General features: G+C 41.2%; 1 protein-coding gene across 1 annotated transcript in view; it reads right to left on the bottom strand.

The window, feature by feature from the left end:
- LOC140236603 (monocarboxylate transporter 7-like) overlaps positions 1-18,687 on the bottom strand; it is a 41,252-nt gene extending 22,565 nt beyond the window's left edge. The window contains exons 1-3 of the mRNA XM_072316525.1: positions 18,558-18,687; positions 7,725-8,021; positions 2,817-3,331 (exon numbers count right to left, since the gene is read on the bottom strand). Of these exons, the coding sequence (XP_072172626.1) occupies positions 2,817-3,331; positions 7,725-8,021; positions 18,558-18,687 (942 nt within the window). The remainder of the gene's footprint in view (positions 1-2,816; positions 3,332-7,724; positions 8,022-18,557) is intronic.
- Positions 18,688-19,067: the final 380 nt, after the last annotated feature.

The following is a 19,067-nucleotide window of genomic DNA, read 5'->3' as shown; positions in this document are numbered from 1 at the left end:
AATCACAGCTGCAGATCCACTCCCCATATGATAGTCAAGAGGCATTTAATCCTAATTCTGCATAAACTTGGCCCTCTAAAGAGGTGTGGACAATGTAGGCAGTTTAAGAAGTACATGTGTGTTCACCAAACAGGAGATTTGAAAAGTCAAACAAAGCTTAAGAAAACAAACACCTCTGTGCTGCAGCTAAGCAGGAAACACCTTGCTATCTGTGTGTTATTCTGTCGCAAGAGTTTGTGCTTAAGTTTTTAAATCACATATTTTTGTTTATATTCTTCCTTATAGGGTCATGTCACCAGACAGAAGCAACAACGGCATTAAGACTTCGACAGCACTCTGCAGGATTCAGAATGGCATTCATCTCCATGAAATTCAACACAAATAGGCATATATACATACAATTACTATTAGTAATGTACTCCTGTGTGCACTGGATGAGATTGCTTCTGCTATTGCCATAGATGAATGCGCTTGCCTGTGCAACTAGCAGCAGCAGTACCACTGTTCCTCAGGAAGTAGAAATGGCTCAATGTGATGTGGGCATGATTTGTGTCAAATGATCATGGAAGCTATACATGGGCAGCTCGGCAGGTTCGTCAAAAGCCGAACCTGGGCAGCTCGGCAGGTTCGTCAAAAGCCGAACCTTGCCAGCTTGGCAGGTTCGTCTAGAGCGGAACCTTGCCAGCTTGGCAGGTTCGTCAAAAGCCGAACCCTGGCAGCTCGGCAGATTTGTCAAAAGCCGAACACTGGCAGCTCGGCAGGTTCGTCAAAAGCCGAACCTTGCCAGCTCGGCAGGTTTGTCAAAAGCCGAACCCTGGCTGCTCGGCAGATTTGTCAAAACCCGAACACTGGCAGCTCGGCAGGTTCGTCAAAAGCCGAACCTTGCCAGCTCGGCAGGTTCGTCAAAAGCCGAACCTTGCCAGCTCGGCAGGTTTGTCAAAAGCCGAACCTGGGCAGCTCGGCAGGTTCGTCAAAAGCCGAACCTTGCCAGCTCGGCAGGTTTGTCAAAAGCCGAACCTGGGCAGCTCAGCAGGTTCGTCAAAAGCCGAACCTTGGCAGCTTGGCAGGTTCGTCAAAAGCCGAGCCTTGGCAGCTTGGCAGGTTCATTGAAAGCTGAACCCTGACAGCTCGGAAGGTTCGTCAAAAGCTGTGCAACTCCGCAGGTCCGTCAAAAGCCGAACCTGTGCAGCCACTGGCAGGTTCGTCAAAAGCCGAACCTGGGCAGCTCGGCAGGTTCGTCAAAAGCCGAACCTGGGCAGCTCGGCAGGTTCGTCAAAAGCCGAACCTGGGCAGCTCGGCAGGTTCGTCAAAAGCCGAACCTTGCCAGCTTGGCAGATTCGTCAAAAGCCGAACCTTTGCAGCTCGGCAGGTTCGTCTAGAGCCGAACCTTGCCAGCTTGGCAGGTTCGTCAAAAGCCGAACCCTGGCAGCTCGGCAGATTTGTCAAAACCCGAACACTGGCAGCTCGGCAGGTTCGTCAAAAGCCGAACCCTGCCAGCTCGGCAGGTTTGTCAAAAGCCGAACCTGGGCAGCTCGGCAGGTTCGTCAAAAGCCGAACCTTGGCAGCTTGGCAGGTTCGTCAAGAGCCGAGCCTTGGCAGCTTGGCAGGTTCGTTGAAAGCTGAACCCTGACAGCTCGGAAGGTTCGTCAAAAGCTGTGCAACTCCGCAGGTTCGTCAAAAGCCTGTGCAGCCACTGGCAGGTTCATCAAAAGCCGAACCTGGGCAGCTCAGCAGGTTCGTCAAAAGCCGAACCTGGGCAGCTCGGCAGGTTCGACAAAAGCCGAACCTGGGCAGCTCGGCAGGTTCGTCAAAAGCCGAACTTTGGCAGCTTGGCAGGTTCGTCAAAAGCCGAACCTTGCCAGCTCGGCAGGTTCGTCAAAAGCCGAACCTTTGCAGCTCGGCAGGTTTGTCAAAAGCCGAACCTTTGCAGCTCGGCAGGTTCGTCTAGAGCCGAACCTTGCCAGCTTGGCAGGTTCGTCAAAAGCCGAACCTTGACAGCTCAGCAGTTTGGCAGAAGACCAACATTGACATATCCAGCTATGACTGATGCAATTCTGAAAGAAATGAAGGATAGATTTATGAATTCCATTTTGTTTATGCCAAACCTTGCACCACAATTTCAGATTAAGATTTAAGATTTCGATCATTTGTAGACTGATTTTCCCATTTTTTGAGCACCTATTTTTAGCAAAATCAGTCTAATTTTTTAGACTAATGTAGAAAGTCTATTTCTTAAATAGAACGGGTTTTTTGTTAATTCGCAATGAAGGTGATTTTATTATCAAACGGCAAGGATATGCTTAACCATTTTGAACAAAGCAAATAAATACACATCACTTTATTCGGGCATTTGTACATTACCCAAAAAACACTTTTGACCATCGTCTCGAGCGTTTTAGACTATTTAAAAGGTACCTTGTGTGGATAATTCTTAGAAATGAGATTATTGATGTGTATACATTTGAATACTGAAGCTTTTTGATCACTGGGGAGCATCAGTAGGAACCAGCCTTTTTGTGTTATCGTCATGATACACTGAATAGGCACTTGCAATACAGCATGATGCATACACGAACGTATATTTCTGATAAAATATTATATCAAATCCATCTATTTTGTCAAATCGTTGCTGCTAAAATTCGACAAGTTTTGTTTCTTTAAATTGAAATGTTTGCTGAGAAACTAGGGAATTACTGTGTGATCAGCACACACCCACGGAGTACACACTAATAGCGAAAATTACAAGAAACTAGAGAGATGCTTGCATCATGAAATATCCAACCAACAATTTTGTTAGAGTCGCTATACCTACTTACCATCTGAATCGAGAAGAATGAGTTGACGAGCCCAAACCCAAATGAGCCGATCGCTAAGAACCAGGCATCAGGGTATGTCGTCGCAACAAGGATGCCTATTCCAAGCGATCGCTGGAAGATGTGGCTGTTGAATCCAGAGGTTTCATTCAAACTTTGACATGCCCCTCTGCTCGCACAAGAGCTCATCCCGTCTTCTACGTCATTGTCGCGAGAAACTGCCACCTTTAATTCCTCCGACGTTTTCGACACGCAAAGCATGGGGCTTTCGATACTGTCTCCTTCTGCGTCCCTAGCAACGGTCGCCCTTGGTGCAGGATCAGTTTGCAAGCGTACTTTTTCCGAGCCATCCCCCTCTGATGAAGTCGATTCTTCCGTTCTCGCGAGGGGTTCCCGGTGAGTCCAGGCACATGTGGGAAGGACGATTGCGGTGATAATGCCTGCTATAATTCGTATGGTGTTTCTCCAGCCGAGACGATTGTTGAGGAAGAAGATGAACGGTCCAAGCGTCAGCATAGCTGAATAAAAAACCAAAGCAAACAAACAAAAACATTACTATAATATAGTAATACATATATATTATATCTATATGGGGTGGGGAAGAACTCATGTCACAATATAATGTGAAGTACACGTCTACACGTAATAGCAGCTTCGGTACATCTTATTGTTTTTTGTTTTGGGTTTGAGATTTTATTTATGTATTTTTTTTTTTTGGGGGGGGGGAATAAGCTCTTGACCAAGGGATGTAATACGTTTAAATTTAGTGTATTCTTATTTCCCTTATACACATTTGACTCCACTTTAGCAAACCTTTATCGGTGCACATAAGGTTACACACGACATTCACAATACAACAATAGGCCTACGGTATTACACTATACACAGACATATTAATAGATAGCCACACACATTCAATGTCTGCACAATCATTATACACTCTTAAAACATCCGAGTCAGAACTGACCCGGAACTGGGTCCGTTGGGGTCATACACCGTTCCGGGTCAGAAATGACAAGGAATGTGGTCAGATATGACCCATTCAGAGTCATGAATCGTGTCAGGATGACCCCATTCGGGATCTTCATGACCAAATTCCAAGTCATTTCTGACCCGGAACGGTGTATGACCCCAACGGACCCAGTTCCGGGTCAGTTCTGACTCGGGTCTTTTTAGAGTGTACAATCACCTCATACCTCATAATGGTCAGTACCAGTCATGTCCATTCTTGTTATCTTTAAATTAGTCCTATAATATTATAATATACAATTATTATTATGCAATCGCCATAAGGGTAAAGGAGGCATTGAAACAATCAAGTCATTTAACATTAACATTTGCATATTTGACTATTCCCATCCTATGTTGCGGTCTCGGTCTGTTGACCAGAAGGTGGGAGATAGTAGTGAAAGCTATAGGGGAGTTTGGTGACAATTTACAAATAATCAGTTCCTTCAGAAAACTTTGGAGTGTCCGCGGGTTGCAGTACCTCGAAAGTGTATTCATGTACAATGTATGTGTGCGTGTAAAGGCTTCTTTTGCGTGGGTTTGTGTGTTATGTTCATTATTTTTTCATCAGTATCAACCATCGACTGACCTTAATCGATTGAAAAGTAATTTCAGTGAGAAAACAACGCCATTAAGGTTGCAATCAATTTGGAACGCATTTTATCAGGAAAATGCACTTTGCAAACCGATTGGCCATCACGCTGAATTGACACTTATACAAACATACTCGAACAATCACTTCAGGCCAAGATGGCGGCTTTTGGGGGACTGGAAAAGGAAATTGATTATTTGAATTAGTCACAAGAGCATCTCACGTGACCTGTGACGTACGTAAGTCTTGTTTTTCGTCAAAAACTAAAGACGCCCGACGTTGAAAATAATGACAATAGTTCGTGGTCAGAAATAGTTTGAATATCTCATCATAAAAGGGTTCAAAGCAGTGTGTGGGCACTGCGTTTAAATCATATTAGGGAATTTTCGCTACACGACGGGAAGACCGATAATACGCGGAAGCAATCAGCTGTGAGCCTGTGACAGTCCCCGTACTCGGACTACCGTCCCCATATCTATCAGTTTCGCTTTCCTGTGCAGGACGGAAGCGTTCCGCTGTTTGGCTGGCTGGCTGGCTGGCTGGCTCACTCGCTGCCCAGCATCGGGACCAAACGCTATTTTGGCCGAGTACCGAACTCGTTTTCCCCAGGACGGGACGTTTCTCGGCTTTGATCATGCGCAGATGCAAATTTTGCGCACGGCACGCTCAACTCCCGGCTGCGTCGTGCTTGCGAAAACTCCCTAATATGCGATAAAGATCAGGACTCTAGGGGGTTTCTGTCTTCGACTGCCTCTGTCTCTGTCCTTGTTCCTATCTCTGTCTTGTATCTCCATCTACCAAGATTTCATGTATCACTGCATATCACCTTCATCTATGTTTAAAGGGGATGGCTAGTAACCGATCAGTGGGAATGCTGAGGGATGATTGTTCCAATCCTTGTGGGATTCATTTAAGAGTATATTATATATCTACTGTTGTGTGAAAATTATTTGCTTCAGTATGGTCTCATATTCAAGTAATGTGCAGATTAATGCCCCGTCACTGACCATGCATGCTAACCTGGAAACATTAAACTGCACATTACTTGAATATGAGACCATTCTCAAGCAAATAATTTTCACACAACAATAGATATATAATGTACTCTTAAATGAATCCCACAAGGATTGGAACAATCATCTTCCAGCATTCCCACTGATTCCCACTGATCAGTTACTAGCCATCCCCTTTAAAGGACATACTCGCCACAAGTTCTTTACATCAAAAGATGTGCCCCTAGCATGTTCAATTGACCATGCATGTTATCATTTATACCTACGTAAAAATATTGTTTATATGTGTTTGCTGAAAATAAATGTAATCATCTGTAGCCATTCCGAGATCGAATTTTGCCCAACACGTATACATTCATCGACAAGACATTTAACTTTATGATTAGGGCCTACACCCTCCTTGACCCAGTTGTTAAAAGACAGAGCCTTTGGTGTGTTGGTAATGATACTGCAGGGCCCCATTTCGTAAAATATGCTAGGATAGCAATTCTATCGTATCTACTTATTTTATGATTTATGGGACCCAGACGCTATACTCTAGAGTAAATGACACCAAATTAGTCTTCCAAATAAAATGCTAGATCTACATGGGCAATTTGATTGCATTTTGCAAACTTTCATGATGCACATATGCGTCTTGTTTGTATCCACTCTTAAAGGGGCATTCCGGACGATTTTCATAATTTCACATCATGTAGTACATAAATCAACAGCTTCATGTATAGATTTGTAGAATTTATTGTGGTTCTTGAGCAGAGAAACAGTACTTTCAAAAACCTTAAACAAATTACACTGAATAAAGATGATGACATAGGAGCCTCACATATCTCAGAAATGTAGCAGTGTCATTCCATTACAATACCGCATGCTTGCAAGCTTCCTTGAGCCACATCTCATGCATTCTTATGGTGAGGCTGCCATGTCATCATCCTTGTTCATTGCAATTTGTTGTAAACTTTGAAAACATTCTTATTTTTCATCCCAATCATTATAAATCCTGAAACTCTGTACCCAGTATAACTGATTTATATATGTTCAAATGTAAAAATTTGAAAATCATCCGGAGGTCTCCTTTAATTTCTCCCGTCGTTTAATAGTGGAAGTTGCTATGTACTTTCTCATTGTGCTTTCAAATTATTTAATTAAGCAAAAAGGTGCACAAAACTTATCACACTTCCACGGTCATTTACAGTTTTAGTGCACTTTAAAATGGCACTGATAATAGAATATCAAGGTCATGAATGAATAGCTTCGAATTCTCAATGGCTTATATCAATTAGTTTTGAACATGTCCACTTCGTTACACGCCATTGCGTGAGAGCAGCAGGAAAAGGAAATAAGCAAGAACGGATATGAAGACATAGTAATCACTAAAGATGTCTATGTTTAAACTGGTTTTTAAAGCAAAATAAGTGTTTACCATACCAATCAATGACCATATTTCCATTCTCGTATCATCATAAGCAGTGTAATTTCACATTATGTTAAAGAGATCGTATAGTGTCGGTTGAGACCTACATCTTCAGGTTTCTAACGGTTTTTTTTTTTTTGTGAGATAATGAGAAACCTCTTATGAAATATGAAAGAGCATGTAATTCCAAGAGGAATTCATCGTTTTTTGATGAAAATTGGTTTTTAAATGGCCTCATGATCGCTTTATTTTACTTTGTTTTTTGGATGTCTCAGCTATTCCAAACCCGATTTTCATCAAATAAATTGTGAATTCGTCTTAGAATGGTATGCTCTGTACTATTTCATCAGTCGTTTCTTGGTATCTCACAAAAAGTTAAAAGCCTATAAATCCTCGCCTCCACAAATACTGTACCATCCCTTTAACCATGTCATGTCAAATTGTTTCTAGACACACTAAACAAATGAATGACAATTCTGAATGCGTTCACGCCACTTTCCAGTATGATTCGATGACAATCATCCCAGGTTTCCACAAAGAATGTAACTAACCTATTGTGAAGAACCTTTTCGGGTGTATATGGTTCACAATAATTACATGCAATAACGATAAATCTGAAAAATGTGGGCCTACTCATTGGAATATGCAATGATAAATGAGATGATACGGGGCTATGGAAATCGTCTTTCTTCCTATTTCATATAATCAAATATCAAAACAAGCAAGAGGCGAATACTGAACAGTCGGAAACTTCATTCTGAGTGTTCCATTGTTATATGATGACATAATGACAATTAAAACGATTATGGGATAGTTGAGAAACAAAGATGACAGATCAGAAATTTAGCTTCTTTCGGGCGCCCGCCATGGGTCATATTAAGTCTCACCCAGATTGGAAGAGGCCATCGGCAGAGTAACGGCAGCCGTGAGATGACGCAGTGGGAAGTACTCATGAAGGAGTGAGAAAGAGCCGAACATGATGCAACCGGTACCCACCCCATAGAGCAGGCTATAGGTGAAGAATATTGGTGCGATGTTCGGCATGAGTGAGGTCAGGAATAGCCCTATGGCAAGGGCGGCGACTCCGCACGTCACTACGCAGCGGCAGCCGAACCGCTCGATGAGGAGGTTGACGGGTATGGAGACGAATGAGGCAATTCCAAATGGGGCCGATCCGATCCAGGCTGCAAAAAAGAAAAGGAACACACAAAGATACTCGTTGATTTCTTCTAAAGCCTCCTTTTTTTCGTTTTTTCTCTTTTTTTCTTAGTTCTCGAGATGGGTCTAAAGTTCATTCATTCATTCATTCATGCATTCATTCATTCATTTTTCATTTCCAACAGAAACATATCAATATATTTCAAAAATTGAATGCAGTGCATACATTTCATCATACAAAGTAAAGGATAAATTTACAGAAAACTTGTAGGTATAGGAAAATGTTGGAAATGGGGAGGAATGCTAAAAAGCTGGGCTTGTAGGCTGCATTTCCCCCACTCGTAATACACGTAGTACAAGAAATTATATGATCGATAGACTGATAAGCATTGAAAATGGATGAAACAAAGAAACTAAGACAAAAAGACCTATAACCTAACTTATCCGAAACAAAAACCCTGAACAAATCCCTACACTAAGTCGCTGTCATGCCGGAAAAGAGAGGAGAGAAACAAAGTAGTATGTGTGTGTGTGTGAGAGAGAGAGAGAGAGAGAGTATGTGTGTGTGTGTGTGTGTGTGTGTGTGTGTGTGTGTGTATGAGAGAGAGGGGGGGGGGGAGAAAGCAGCTTAATGCGTGGAGTGAAGATAAAAGACAAAAAAAAATAGAGGGACACGAGAGGTAGTGGATGGATGGAGCCGCTTAGCTGTAATTTCAATAGTATATAAGGTTGGATTTTAGTTTCAGTGAAATTGACAGTAGTTGCCAGTCAAAACTAAAGTATCGCCAAATACATGACGTAGAATACATAAACCACATGTTCTCAGCCAAGTTTTCTGCACATTCATCTGTAGACACACAATATGCTATAGCGGTGCGAAGTTAGATCATTTGTTTAGGCTTTATGTATTTCCCCTGTTTTCTTAGATCCTTCACAAATATGTTTACAGTTCAGATTTTTTCACCTAAAATTTGGACCCACAATGGAGATTATTAAGACAGACTTTACCACACATGTATATTGCAATAAGGTAATAAAGGAACACTGCCACAACTTATACTTCCCTTGGTCTTATCAAACAGCCCTGCGTAGAATATTCAAGCTCCCAAATCTTTCCTTTACTCGACATATGGAAACTCATTTTTCCCCCATTTGGAGTTACATACACATATTTCAACTTTTCAGTAAAAACATGACACCTGACTTACCAATTACCATAATATTGTATCCATGTTTTGTTAAAACTTATGTGATTCAAATTTCTTGAAGATATTAAGAACTCATGTAAGCGTTATGTATATTGGTTTGTATTCCTTTATAAGGACATAAATCATTTGAATTGAATTGAATTGAATTGAAATAACAGCTTGAGACATCCACCAATTAAGTAAAAAAAAATCCATACAGTTTCAAAAAAAGGACAAGGCTACAAGTTCAGTGTACTATGTTGCAAAATATGCAGCTATATGTAGCTATAGGTTACTACATTGTACAGAAGCAGTCCAGCTTGGAAGGAACGAACCTTCAAAGAGCATAAACTTAAAGGCCCAAATGTACGAAGGTGGTAGGCCTACAATCTTGTCTACGGTTTAAACCATGGACAAAGACCATGGAGGGCCAAGTGTCGTATGGAATATTTCGTTACGAAATCAGTCATTTCGTCGACGAAATTATTTTGTAAGGAAATGACAAGATTTCGTAACGAAATGAACATTTCGTTTACGAAATGGTTATTTCGTTGACGAAATGACTGATTTTGTAACGAAATATTCCTTGCGACACTTGGCGCCCCGTGGTCTTTTAAAACCATGGACAAGATTGTACCACCTTCGTGAATTCGGGCCAAAATGTCAAAGGGTCAGCAGTACGTATGAAATTGTGTGTGTTTGTGTGTGTCTGAAGATCTTCTATAATAGTTGGGGGCCTAAGGGCTCAAAATGGGTTGTTTGGTTCAGATTCTTCCAAAAGCACCAAATTTGGCTCATAGGTCCCTTGTACCACACTCTTTCGATTTTTGATGGGCGCCAAGACTAAAAACCCTTGGGGCCGCCATATTGGTGGAATCCAATATGGCCGCCATCCGGGTTAAAGGTCAACTGCAGTTACAAATTGAAAAGGTTGATTAATGTAATGAATCCCATGTGGAAGATTTTACGGGGTTAGAGAATGTGATTCTAAATATCATTTCTGCAATTCAAGGTCACTATCACTTCTCCAGGTCACTTTAAAGGTCAAATAAGGGTCAAATCAGGCATTTTGTGCATTTTTCGAAATGGCGTCTGTGAGCATTCAACTGCAATTCACTGGTACCCCTATTTTGTACCATTTCTCATCTCTTCCATACTCCTTCAATGGTCAATTAGGGCAAAGAGGGCTTCCATATCAATAATGATTATGACAAATAAATGAAAAAATTATTTTTAAGATATATATATATATATATATATATACATAAATATGTTGAAATTTTGAGCACAAAAAATGGGCTTCCATCGGTTTCGTTTTCTTTTCTCATTTTCTTTGCTCAAAGTTTTCACTATTTATCAATTGTTTTTGGTCAGTCTTTACTTTCTTTGTTTCAATATATATAGGCCTATATATGTATATATATATATATATATATATATAGTGGGGCAGATATGTGAAAAAAATGCTCACATCCGGCGGAAAGTATGGAATTTTGCACATAGGGGTATTTTAGGGTGCTGAGTTCAAAAATTGCCGGATCCAAGAGATCTGGGCTCGGGGTCGGCCGCCATTTTGAATTCCAATATGGCCGCCGTCAAAGATCCCTATCTTCAGTTCTAAATGACGTAAGCCATTGGAATTTGATACGTAAACGCATGATGATGTGGTAACTACAATAACAGACTTATTTGACATGTCTGACAAGCTGCACGGCAGCTAATTTAAATTTTCCTACATAGTTACCATGTTGGAATGCTGAAAATCTCTATCTTGGGTTTTGTAAATTTGGCTACCTGATTGAGCGCGCGTTTGTAACTGATTGAGTGCGCGCTGCTGTATACATTGTGACGTCAGTGAAAGGTGCATTATGCTTCATTTTTGCTGCACTTTTTGGCATGCCCGTGAATGTTAGTCGTGATGTTTGTCTTCGCAACCATATTGGAATTCAAAGTAGCGGGCATTGCGTTTGTCAAACAAATCACATTAGCCAATTCTTTAACTCAATATGTTGATATACTTATTTGCACCTAATTTCAGCGCCACTCACCACTTAGAACTCGAGATAATGAATTTGAACATTTCATCGAGGCGGCCATATTGGAATTCAATATGGCGGCTATTCGATACTTGTCAGACATTTCAAATTAATCTGTCATTAAATTCAATATGTCAAAACGCTCTTGTGTACCAAGTTTTGATACCACACGTCACTCAGAACTGAATATAGGAATCTTTAAATTTGTTTTGTGATGGCAGCCATATTGGAATTCAAAATGGCGGCCGACCCCGTGGTCAGATCTCTTGGATCCGGCAATTTTTAGAGTCAGCGCCCCAAAATACTCCTACAAGGAAATTTTCATACTTTCCGCCGGATGTGAGCATCTCGACCAATTTTTGTTACATATCTGCCCTACTAATATATATATATATATATATATATATATATATATACAAATGTATATGTGACCGTGCACCTCGAAACGAACATAAAGTCGCACACACTGATTTTGCGTGAGGACTGAAAATAAGTGAAATGGGTCAACCTAGCCGAACGTGACTTTTTCATATTTTCTGAAAGAGCGGGTCTTCTTTTACTTTATGCTAAAATTTGGTATCATAAAACAGGCAGGAAAGTTTGTTTTTTAGCAGTTTATCTCGAACATTTTTGGTAGAATAGTGTGATTAGGTGTCTCTTCAGAATCCCTTTTTCATGTCTGAAAAACCTTGTCCACACTCTTTACTTTCAACTCTAATAGCTTTTGAAAGGATATTGCTACGGCTTTGAGAGTTGGCGTTGATTATGCACAGAATGTGTTAATAAGGCATGCTCAATTTCAGTTTAATCTGATAATCCCTTCATTGTTGTTACTCTGGTGGTTTACTTCCTGTTTTTGGTCCCATTCATCGCACAGCCAGCACGGTTTGGTAAAGATTAAGCGCTTGAATAGACACTGTACTTCAGAGCCTCTTTTCTCAGTTCACACTTTTCCTGAGTTTGTGCTTTCTTTCTAATATTAAAATAGGTTAGAAGAGTCTATTTGATTTGAGTTATGCATCATTTTAAAGCTTAAAGTCTGCTCTTTCAGAATATGGTCTTAACTAAAGATTCATGTCTGGCGACTTTTTGTTTGTTTTGAGGTGCAGGGTCACATATATACATATACATGCTTAAATACGGCCGCCATGCTATTCCAAGGTGCCGAATCAGGGTGCAATGGCAAAGAGGGTGATAAACACGCCTAATCTTATTTTGTCTTCGTTTTTCCTTCTGACGAGATAGCTGGATAGCCAGTATGCAACTAGCTGGCCAGTTGTATGTACTTGGGGTGGACCACTTTACCGGTTTATGCACCTTGAGATTTCCGATAACGGAATGCCGATTCGGGATCTTTTCATGTGTCTGGGTTTGTGATTCTTTCACACAAGGGACTTCCACTTTTTATATCCAAGTGATGAGGTGCAAAGTGTTGTGCCTCTACTAGAGGGGACGGTATGACAACACACACCATTGCTCAGCCAGACTTGAGATAAGTGGGATTCGAACCCGCGCCGGAACACAAGTCTTTAGACCGCAAGAAATACGCTACCGACTGAGCCACCTCGTCACCTTTCATGGTCAATTATATAACTTTCCAGCTGGCAAGCGATATGATTCTCCTCCTGCTGAAATTGGTGTATGCCTGCTCTCCCTTGCTTACGGGGAATCGAGCTCCTCAATCCAGGTCAGACCAGTATTCTAGGGGCAGTTAACTAAATTCGATCATTAAAGTCCTTTAATGGCAGTTATCGTATCAGAGTAGGTGAAGACAATTCAGCTGAAGGTTTTTTCTTATTTTTTTTTCTCTTTTTATCAAACGAAACCGTTTCTTTACTGAAAGCGCAAATGACTAGGCAAACTGAACACCTATTGATGTTGTATGGGATACTGATCCTGAAGAAAATAATCATTTTTCAATAAACATTTTTGCGCAGCAACACTGTGAAGTCCTCTGACAAGAGATGGTGATGGCACCACTCAAATCTAAAATTATGATTGGAAGAGCGTAGCGGCTTCCTGAAAATTAAGATTGAAAAATAAAGAACTGCCCTCATTTATCAGCGCACAGATATCCAAGAATAAATGAGCACCTGATTCGAGAGGGAAATATCCAACAGGAATTGTGATCTCACAACCCTTCAGCTTTCCAACAACTTAGATGCTATCTAAGCAAAGATATCCTTACAAAGGATGACATGATGTTTTCTGAAAGCATTTTCTGAAAACAGTATACAATCGCACGGATGAGCATAATATCACATTTTCGGTAGTGTGCTTTTTTTAATCCCTTTGATCTGAGGGAGTTACGGGTGGGTCGTGGTATTGAAAAGATAGAGGCTTTTTCAGCTCTTTCCTGTACAGCATACCTCTCTTCCAGAGCCCAACATCAGGAACTGACAGGGTGCGACATTACTTCAGACTTGCTTTGATGTGGCATGCAAAATGCCTAAGTAGTATGGGTCAGCAAACCAGAGCTCACTGACACATTAACTACTTAAATAATCGTGCTCATGTCCAGCAAGGACTGATGAGCAACAAGGTTTATGGGGCAGCCTGCGTCAACGAGGGTAGGCATCATCTCGTCATAACGTGGGAGCAGATCATCAGAAACCACCCTATCTGATGTGATCCCTGACTTCAGGGAGTGATGGAGTTGGAGGAAAGATGGCACAGGTACATGGCAATTACTAGTACTATCAGCCACTCTCCGCTATGCTTCAGTAGCAAATTTCATTCTTCTGCACCACAGCTTTTTTAAGGCATGCATTGGGAGGTGGAAAACATGGAAATGGAAAAAAAAAATAATGAAATGAATGAATGAATGAATGAATGAAGGTGAGAATGCACAATGTACAGCAGGTGTCAGACGAGCCATGGTCAGTAGTTTGATATTGCCGCAAACTTAAAGTGGGGGGGGGGGGGAGGGAGGGGATTGAGGGCCTATCTGACGGGAGGAGACGTTGTCGCAATGCCAGCGTCTCGAAGAAATTATTTTCGCTGTCACAACTAACGCGATTTCCAGGGCGACGTCCAAGACGTCTTCAAACAAAGGAACAACTTATTTGCTTGGAAGTCACGGGGCTGTTGGCATGGCTTTTGCAGTCGCAGGGACTTATCAGAGATGTCTTATCTCAGCGATTTCTCCCTTTCGTCGCCATTATGTTATTACGGTCTCCACAAGATGCGGGGACATCTCGAAGATGTTGCAGACAAATTTAGTCCCCACGACATGGCCACAGTGATGGAGACTTCGCAGAGACGTCTCGGAGACAAGCTTGAAGACGGAAATAGTCTCTGCAAAAATCGGAAATGTTCGATTCTCCTGCGAATCCTGGAGATTGGGCTCGTCTCCAGGAGACGTGCGTCGTAGAGATGTTGCGGAGAGTACAGTTGCAACCTATAGTCTTCAGACTAACGAGATACCAACTTATAAAGTCTTGTGATATCATAACAATTTGCGTCCAAGCACTTTGGATAGAATCTTAATAGACCCTAGAAGGTGTCATGAAAGTTGTACTATGGCACATCTAATCTGAAACCTGTTAATGGTGTCACTGTGACACCTGTGAAATATGCTTGTTCCCTACATGACGTCACCAGGACCGTCATGTTCTCTGAACGGCATATTTAGCTGTGGAGACATAAATTTCCTATCGAAGGACTTTAGAATCGAACTTTCTTACACAAGTTCGAAAATAGCAAATTGATGCCAACCTGATGTACTAAAAACTCTCTTAACCCTAACTAGGCCGGGCTATTTAGGTAGTTGATAGAGCCGGGGGGGGGGGGCCTCCCAGGCCCCCCCTCCAGATCTCGGCCGACGACCGCGCGATCGCGACGAAAATTGGCACACACATTGCCTATGATGTAGTCTGAAATACTATGAAGTTATTTTTTCGAAAAATCATCGTTTATGCTAAATTATGCTAATTTATGCATGATGATGCATAAAATCAGACTATTTGGTATAAATCACAAAATAAAGCTCAAAACAGGCACATTTTTTGTGTAAATATTCTTTTTAGTGTCCTCAGCAAATGTAATAAAAAAAATTGTGATATCAGAACAAATTCTTAAGTATTTTATTGTTTTTTTTATTTCTTATGTATTTCTTTGTTTTTCAACTTTATGTTTTTCATTGTTTTTTCGATGAAATTTGTCCGCGACATCGCTCCGAACAAGAAAATATGTTATTCATTGATTTTAATCAATAAAACACCAAAATAATCATGCTTTTATGAAATTTGCCTGTAAGCACAGTTTGCATTGAAATTGTACAGGAATTAACGTTTTTGAGCAATTTTTGGTCTGACATGCATGTACATATTTATGCGTAACTTCGGAACCGCGCACCCGGGCGTCGCAAATTTGGTGTCAAAAGATGCGGGAGATTCGAAAGAAAAAAGTCATGAAACGTCGCGGCGATAGCTTTTTGCGATTGCGATACATTGCGCGGAACGTCGAGGGGGGGGGCCTCGGAGCCCCCCCCCCCCCCCCCGGCCTAGTTAGGGTTAAACACGACAGATTTTTTTTTTCATCCAGATTAGGAGTGATCTTCATAATTATTATTCCACTGAATTTAAATCTGAATTATGAATATCTATTGTGATTGAGGATCCCTGAACTGCAACAGAGAAATAAAAACATTTCTCTTTTAAATGGCAATGTCAAGGACGCTGGTAATATAGATCGAGAGTAGCGCCCCCCCCCCCCCCCTTATTGCTAAGCGATTAATATATTAGGTAGCGATAGGATTCTATTTCTCATATACGTATGTTCCTTGCAGATGAAGACGAAAATAATAATCCAATAAATAAATCTTGAAAACCTTTTTAAAGGGCATTACCCATAATTCTAACTAGCTCTTTTGGCTGTCATTAAAGCAAATGCAAATATATTGAATTCCGTAAATATGACCAGTCGGTGAGGACATTCTATTTTCCTCTTAGCGCCTGTAATGTCAAAATAATCAATGGAATGATTGTGACACGAACTATGATATTCCATAGCTTTGTTCAGAACCCCACTTAAAAACTTGTGTAGCCATATTGTAACAGGCCATAATTGAAATGATGCAGAAAAAAAAAAATCACCGTAAGTAATCATTAAAAATGAAATTGAAGGGTTACCAAGTCTTCAAATTTGATTGTAAAATAAGGATCTGAGTAAGATCCCTTAAACCTAATTACTCTCAGAAAGGGGTTCTTATTATAATTCATGAGTGTATACCTAGTGTTTGAAATCTTAACACGAAAGCAGATATTTTGATGTTACTCGTGAGAAATTGTTGTAACACTTTAAAGGTTTTTTGTTACGGACTGGCCTTTAAACGTAGGTGGCAGCCATATTGGATTTTGCAAATATGCCGCCCCGGAGGGCGCCCTTCACAAGAAATACGCTTTTTTTCAGCCGTCGACAACTGCAATTCTATTACTAATGCTGGCATTCCTGGAATATTGACCATGGGCAAGCTATTTTTTCAATAAACTGTTATGAATACAATGGCTTGACCCCTGAATGACCTTAAGGTGACCTTATAAGGAAAAATTGACTTCAGACCATAAAAACAACTTCAGATTCGAATTCCTTGACCCGGAAAACCTCTTAACCTGACGTTTTAAATGATTGTAGCCCTTTTATGTTTTCAAATGCAAGTGACCTTTAAACCTATATGGCGGCCATATTGGATTTTGCCAATATGGCCGCCCCAGAGGGCGCCCTTCTTGGCGCCCATCAAAAATCGAAATAGTATGGTTTGGGCTACATGTGTGCCAAATTTTGATGCTTTTGGAAAATTTTGAACCAAAAATCCCTTGCGCCCCCCACTATAAAGCCGTCAGTCCGTATTGTGAAGGTCCCTCGGCAATGACTGTTATGAACACGTTTTTTGTTTGTTTGTTTGTTTGTTTGTTTGTTTTTTTTATGGGGGGGGTCCTCTTTTGGTCGTGTTGGTAGATCCATGGTAGGCCTACATGTGGGTGTTTGTATTGAGTGAGATGTCACGTATACTGCTGAACACTGCTGTTTGAACAAGGGCTGTATACATCTTGCCAGAAGTGTGGGGGACTCTGGCCAAGAAGTGGGGGGGGGGGTGGACAATAGTTAATGCTTCGGATCCTTCCTAATGACATGTATTATCTTTATTGTTTGTTATAATGTCAGATAAAGGGTTAGACAGCTTGCCACCTGACAACCATGCAGCTTTGGAATAATCGAGCTTGAACTTTGAATGCACTCAGGACGGGCGGATTTACCGGTATAAGCTGGCGAACACCAATAGGTTGAATGCTTCGTAAAAACAGAGAAAATCACATTGCAAAACGCTTCTATTTTTCAAATTTGGAAAGGGGTCAGTATTTGAAAGTAACTAACACTCTAGTGTTGCACAGATATCTCTTTCTTTTTTTTTCAGCCAAATCACCTTATTTCGCGGTTTTCTCGATTTGGACGTCACTTTAAAATTGACGACGGCATAACTGTACTCGAGGTGGCATGATACAATATGCAGCCTACATTACTACACTCTTTGTTCTTTGATTTCACCTAATTAGGCTCGAACACATGTGGCTCACAAACACATATCATATTTAAATCATAGAGGTAATTTTACAATGCTTTTAAATCGACAGTAACTAGCATGCACTCTGATATCTCTTTTCTCTCTTGTCTCTGTTTATGTTTAGACATGCATGCCGTATGTCAATAGGGTTATCATGAGGCCTTCGTGTCAAGGTCAAAAGCAGCTCAAGTGGAGCTCTTTTTGCATTTTTTTTTCTTCTATCAAGTGCAATATCATAGCAATGCCCTGTCTATTCAAGACTATTGAATCATCATGCGCTGCTTACATTAAAAACGGTAACCACTTAATCTGATAAGTTTTCACAGACGATGGACATCTTTCCGCTCACTTGTCAAATGTCTTTACTCCACATGCTATTACCAACACTGGAGTGGATTCATGGCTGGTCGGAGTAGCCTGAATCTCTCGCCAGTGAATTTTCATCTTGTGATACACGTTGGACCTATGCACTTCAGCAAAAATGTGTGCAGGCCTTGCAGAGAAGTGGGGAAAGTCGTGAAATTTTAGACCGCTTTCACCTTGACCTTTTGTCAATTGCTCTAGAGCATGTGCGGCCAAAAGGTGATAGACTCGGCTTCGTCCGCTCCGTACATTTATCCAGTTTCACGTGGATAGCTCTAACGTTTGTTGTGTTACGTCGTCCACAAAATTGATTCCGGACGGCCGGACGGACGGACAGCCCGTACCATAATGCTTCCAGTGACAGAGTCATTATCTAAAAAATAATATGATAATAATTGAAAGAAAGGGAAGGACACCCACCGACTGTCGTGACGCTAGAGTTGAACTCTTCCTGCAAGCTGACGAGGAGAATGCTGAAAGACAATATGACCCCAAAGCTGAAGTAGAAAGCCAGGCAAGTTGAAGCTGACACCACCCAGCCCATGATGCCCTGATCCGCTTGGCGAGGCCTTGTTTAGCAGCCATGACTGGCCCTTGTCGTGAGGTCGGCACAACCTGTTTGACAGAATTTGAGCAAATGGCGTTTATTGAGGTGCAGGTCCATATCATTTAAAGCCGGCTTGAATAAACAGAGTAAAGGTAGAACACGTAGGGCAGTATAGCTGACACGGGACAAAGATGAGAATTTGTATAATGGACACGCCACATGTTCTCACAAAACAACAATATCAATTCCCCTACTTTTTTTTTTTCGTCGATATAGGGCAATTCGTTTATCAGTTGCAATATCAGTGGGCCCTATAACAGTTTATACCGGCCACGATATGAATGAGATGAGCTGGTTCACCCCGAATCCCCAAGTCT

The sequence above is a fragment of the Diadema setosum genome, chromosome 13 (genome assembly GCF_964275005.1).
Source record: "Diadema setosum chromosome 13, eeDiaSeto1, whole genome shotgun sequence".
Lineage (NCBI taxonomy): Eukaryota > Metazoa > Echinodermata > Echinoidea > Diadematoida > Diadematidae > Diadema > Diadema setosum.
The sequence above is the reverse complement of the archived record's forward strand: the minus strand, read 5'-3'. Positions and strand labels throughout refer to the sequence as shown.